The sequence below is a fragment of the Trichomonas vaginalis genome (assembly GCF_026262505.1).
Source record: "Trichomonas vaginalis G3 chromosome Unknown ctg_62, whole genome shotgun sequence".
In the NCBI taxonomy this organism is placed as follows: domain Eukaryota; phylum Parabasalia; order Trichomonadida; family Trichomonadidae; genus Trichomonas; species Trichomonas vaginalis.
The window spans coordinates 1-5806 of record NW_026529150.1 but is presented as its reverse complement, the minus strand read 5'-3'; the positions used below and the strand labels follow the sequence as shown (position 1 = coordinate 5806).

Genomic DNA, 5806 nt, shown 5'->3' with positions numbered 1-5806 from the left:
TTTGTATAATGTTTCTACAAGTTCTGTATAAATGTTAGGGTCTAAAGAGAATGACTTTGGATGAATGAAACATTCATTAAAATCCATCTTTGTTCGAAATAGTTGCTGGGTTACAGTTGTAATAGTAACTGTTCCACTAGCTTCTACTGCCTTCGTTATCATAGTGAATGGTTCATTCCATGGAACAAATTTATTTGTCGGTGGATTTGAATCTGAAGCAAATGCAACTTTAAGAGTTGGATTGAAAGCAATGATATCATTTACAGATATAGATGTGCATTGTAAGGCGTCGCTACTGAACTTTACTTTAAGCTGAATGTTTCCTGCAAAAGCTGGAATAAATCGAATAGCTTCTAATGGAAGGAATCTTCTAACAGGAATTCTTAAACGAAGCTTAAAATCAAATGATTTTCCTGCTGTAATTGGACCACTAACAATTTGTCCTGTTCTGCATGTTCCCGAATGACTCCATACATCTTCATGTCGAGTCTTTGAGAAAACATCTACTTTCTTTATTTGTTCGGTAGTTTGTGAGTTTGAAGTTATATATGCTTCTTCTCTTGCGTTGTCTTGAGAATATACGATACGACCATTTGCAAGGATTTGATATCCAGCAACTGCATAGAAAGCGTCATCGAAACCAATCCAAAATCCTGGTGGGTTTGTTTTATTGGAACCTGAACCAATTTCTTTATCTACAATAAATTGACCTTCCATTTTATACGTAATGAATGTATTGTAAAGGTCCAACATATTTTCACCAGGAGGTGAGAGATTGAATGTTACCCATGTGTTATCTTTAGCAGTTCCAGGTTGTGATGGAATCTTTGCGTCAGAATATTTTCTATTAGTGTCACCAATTTGAACTGCATTGTCTATGATATCGAAATATGAGCGAATCTGATGAATATGCTCTGCTGGAGTAAATTCGTTTAACTGTTCGTTCTGCATGTATTTACTTCGATAAAAATATCTATTTACTTCATTATTCTCACTCTTCTTCTTGGTATTCGTGGTGGAAGTTGTTTCTTGACATTTTCAATGAACTGTACATTCTCTTTTGTCTCACTTCTTTCACTGGCGGGTCAGGGTTCTTTGACTCGGTTTGTTTTTCAATGAAATTCACGAACTTTGCAATAAGCTCTTGGTTCGTTATTGAAAGTACATCTGGCTTCTTTTCTTCTGTTCTATTGACTTTTCAGTTTGAACAGAAGGTTTTATATGGGCTTCGTGGACTTCACCCTTGCCATGCACCTTAATGTTGTCGCTTCTGCATTCGCTAATGGAACCTTTCTTTTTCTTACGTATATTTTACCATCTTTACTCTGACTTACGTAATAGAAAGGATGTTGTATTCCTCTGCGTCATTTAATATAATAGACTCTCGTCTGATTTTGACAAGCTCATTTTACATCGGTTAAAGTTTTAATTTTGTTTTTTATCTGCAGTCAAATGACTCAGACAAGCCCTACGGACAAGACCCAAGGGGTCATAGATGTTGAAGCATTGAAGAAAGAAATTCGTGAGCAAATTTTATCCGAACTGAAGGAACAAAAACAAGAACAAAAGCCAGAGAGACCAAAGAGAAAACTTAGTGAAAAACAACTAGCTGCATTAGCTGCTGGAAGACAAAGAACCCACGTTTGCTGGCGAAAAAAGCTAGAGAAGAAGCAAAAGCAAAGGAAGAACAAAAAGCTAAAGAAGCTGAAGCAAAGAAAGAGTAAATGGTTTATTTTTATCCAAACTAAATGTATAGACAAATACCTTTATCTGTTGCGTTCAGTAGTGAAAACCCTGACGTCAAAATAAAGGGGAACAGAGTAACGTTTAAGTTTCCAACAGACTGGATTGTGAACATAAATGAAGAGAAGTACATTGGCATAACATCTATGTATATAACACGTGCTTTCAGAAAGGTTGACTTTATACTTCAAGTCGAGATAGAAAATGACGAACAGTCTTTAAGCGCCCAAAACATTCACATATACAAATACTTTAAAGACGATACAACATTGTTGCAATGTATGATTTCATTTAATGAGATGTTCGAGAAAAAGTTCAATATTGAAGTACAAACTTTACAGCCTTTACGTGAGTTTCTTGCACAACTGAAAGAAGAAGGTAGTCAGCCACAACTTATAGACTTTCATTATGAATTTAATGAAAATGAAGATGGAACTCATGACTGTCAGTTTGTTATATATTCACCATTCAATGAAGTCGCTAAAAAGAAAGAAAATCCATTACGTATAAGGTTTCAAATCTCTGAACCCAATGAAGACTTCAAGAATGTTTTCAATTATGATGCAATACTTCCGAGGAAAAATGAATTTTCAAAGATTGTAACACCTGGCATTTGGGATAGAAAGCAAGCTATATTATATTCAAACTTAAGTAAGGGAGTTGAAAATGAGTTCATTGGTCATACAAGAACTTCACCACTGTCAAATCCTAAGTATTACAAGCTTACTGGCTTCAATCGTGAGTTTTGGATAGACATGTTCTCCACTCATGACCATAAGTGCCCAGTGTTCTTACCTCCAGACCATAAGGACTGTCTCTACATTGAAGCACAATTGTTAAACTCTACAATAGCTGTATTGTAAATGACCACATAGGCTTCGCCCATGCCGCTAGCGGCTTATTTTTATCACAAATGACCTCATTGCTGACAAAAATAAATGACCTCAGAACTTCAACTTACGAATAAAGCTTGTTTTAGTCGTTATTGAAAAGTTGAACTTTTCAGCAAAGCAAGGTTGACATGACTTACATAAGTCGAATGCAATCTCTTGACCATCATAAAGTGCTTTGTAAAGTTTCATTAAACTGAACTCAGAGTCTTTGTCATATGTTCCAACAGGTATGTGAATGTTCTTATCTTCATTGTAATAGCATTGTATAGCTTCAGGAAACATTTCATTAGCGGTTAAAGCAATAACATCTTGCTTCACGCCTTTCATTCTGCAGTGAAATGCAACTTCATTTAAATCGTTAGTGAGTAAGTCTATGTAGGTCTTCTTTCCACAGAAAATACTTTTATAAGCTAAACTTTGTTTTCCAGGTGTTATTTCTGCAAAGTCGCTATGAAATTGACCAAGGTTCTTTCCTATAAGTTCGCGACCATATCTCTTCTTAAACTCTGCTGCAAGCTTTGGGATGTCTTCATTATATAAGTGCATACTGTCGGTATCCTGGTAAAAGATTTGAAGTCCCATGTCCTCTGCAGTACAGAATACTTCATTCATAATACGTTTTGACATAGACAGAATATTAACACCAAGTGGACAGAAGTTAAAGTGTCTGCAAATGCTTTTCGTTAGCTTGAAAATAGTTTTATCTGAACCATCCAAACCTTCGAACTTCACTATATGGTTGTAATTTCTTATAGCATATCTTATAGCATCTTTGTCATTTACTATGGTTATTTTTGACTCAATAGGAGATAGAATAGTTTTGCCATAAATGCTGTTCAGAATGAGTTTTATAATTTCTTGTAAGGGGTTTTCTTCTTTCTTATACTTTAACCTTAACTCAAACAACTTCTTTACTTCATCTCTTATTCTCATATCTCTGTTTCCATCGTAATAGTATCCTTGCAACACTTCACATTTGACACCTTGATATTTTATGAGGTCTTGTAATGTTATATGGTCAACATACATGAGACAGCAAGTGTTTGAACTTCTTGGAACGTTAAGTTCTGGATTTAGTTCAGGGTCGCAAACTATTAAATGAAAGTGTCTGGGTATACCAATCTCTGTTATCTTAATGAGAACAAAGAAGCCAGACATAAACTTTTCACCAATGGGTTCCTTTTGGTCATCATCGAATAAATGTCTCATGAGATACTCTGTGTTTAACATTTCTTCCTTCAATACTTTTGGAATACCTTCTAAAGTATAAAGTCTTGCTATAGCTGAAGGATATAATGAAACAGTGTCGAAGTCAGCAATGAGTTTCTTTTTGCTCTTTTGTTTCATGTTATCTGACAACATACATCTTCCACCTTGAATGCATCTCGAAATAAATTCTCTTGGTTTATTTGAGAGGTCATAAAGATTTCCATTCGGGAAGTATACTCTGTTCTCAAACAATTTGTTAGCAATTGAGAACAAATACTAACGTAGTCATAAACGTTTAAATCAAACTCTTTCAATAAGTCATTGCGGAACTTTACAAAACCTTCTCTTAAAATTCTTACATCTTGTTTGCAGTAAAACGTGCTATATTTTTCTAAGTCGAAGTGGTTCTCATCTATTCTGCAACCTTTGATGGAATCTATGTTCTTCATAAATGTATCTGCATCATGGATAAACTTACATGCTTCAGAAATGACACCAGTTCTGTTGTCATTTGCTAACAAAACACTGCTGTAGTAGTTATATGGAAATACTTCTTTCGGTCCTGTTTGTAAGTTAAACATAGCAGGAAATAGTTTAAGCTTCTTATTTATAACACTGTAAGAGTCTTTTATAATAATTGCCCGTCCTTTATATAAACCAGTTATTTGCATTGTTCGTGAACCTTTAATGATGGGAGTTCCTTTCACTTCTGTCATGTGTCTTAAGATGAAGTTTATGTCATAACTGAGGTTGTGAAAATATATTAAACTCTTGTCAGGGAGTCTTTCCAAAAATTCTGTTGCACAGTTTTGACCCCAAATGCTTTCACTCACTGAACCATCTTCACTGTCATAACAGATGTTAAAAGCTTTATGAAAGCCATCCGTACTACACTCAAAGTCAGCAAAGAAAAACGTGCTCAGGAATGAATTTACATTTAGCTTTATTTACTTCTTTTGACTCTGCTTTCTTCTTCAGTTGTACACAATACTTTGGAGCATATGTCAAATCTTTAAATGGTGCAAGGTTCTGTTTATATAAGTCAGTAGTATATGTGAAAAGTTCTCCATAAGAAATAGGTTCGAAATATTTGCACTCCCACAATGTTTTCATAACATCCCATAACGGTGTTGTTCTATCATAACGAACTACATATTTATCTTCTCTCTTTGTATAAATCTTCATCTGTTTCTCAATGTTCATTCCACCACAAGCTTTGAGAATTTCTTTATAGTTTCGAATGAAATATGTTGTCATTGGTAATCTTTCATTTAGCATGTAGTGGTCTTCAACAAGAAGTAAGTCAATAGTTCTAACAGTTTCGCATTCTTTTGGTATATATCTCTTTATTTCATTATGTCTTGAGTCATTGAAATAACCAATGGTAACATTAAATGCTATACCTGTTGCGTCAGAAATTTCTTGTACTTTACTTTGAGGAAAGTCTCTAACACGAATGACTTCTCTCATGTGGTCAATAGTTTCTTCATTTACTCCAGCCTGAATGCAAGCATAAACGAAACAATTGTCCTCTGTCATAAGTGTTGCAGTTCTTTTGTTCAGTTCATTGAAGATTTGGTAGCGTTCAAGATTTATAGGTAATGTGCAAAGATACTTCCAGAACTGACCGCTTCTCTTCTTATAAAACTTCTTTTCACCATTATCTTTCCAAAAGCTTTCTATAAGTGCTGGGTTTCCTGTTTGCTTAAGAGCTTCCAAAATGGCTTTCTGGTCATTTGTCAGTGTGCTTTCATCTCTATATGGTCTCTTTTTTGGTTTGCCTTTCTTTACATCTGACATCGTTAAGCCTTCATATTCTGTTAAATCATACATCTTTATTTCGTAAGATTCTTTATGTTTGTCAAGAAGAAGTCATAGTGCATTTCAACAATACCTGCAGCATTTGCTTCTATCTCTGATATAAAGTTCTCCTTCAAGAGCTGATGTAGTAATGTTCCAAT

At 34.7% G+C, this 5806-nt stretch overlaps 1 protein-coding gene and 3 pseudogenes across 4 annotated transcripts, besides 1 other annotated feature; 2 read left to right on the top strand and 2 right to left on the bottom strand.

Moving 5' to 3' along the window:
- Positions 1-5806: a mobile genetic element.
- TVAGG3_1067300 lies at positions 56-717 on the bottom strand (annotated as a pseudogene). Its single transcript has one exon. A coding segment is annotated over exon 1 (662 nt).
- Positions 1471-1724, top strand: TVAGG3_1067290 (annotated as a pseudogene). Its single transcript has one exon. A coding segment is annotated over exon 1 (254 nt).
- Positions 1749-2269, top strand: TVAGG3_1067280 (annotated as a pseudogene). Its single transcript has one exon. A coding segment is annotated over exon 1 (521 nt).
- TVAGG3_1067270 (organellar and viral DNA polymerase type B) lies at positions 2688-3248 on the bottom strand (the record flags this gene model as incomplete). The annotated part of the gene is made up of 1 exon (XM_053888433.1): positions 2688-3248. The coding sequence occupies one exon, from the start codon at positions 3246-3248 to the stop codon at positions 2688-2690; it is 561 nt and encodes a 186-aa protein (XP_053744438.1).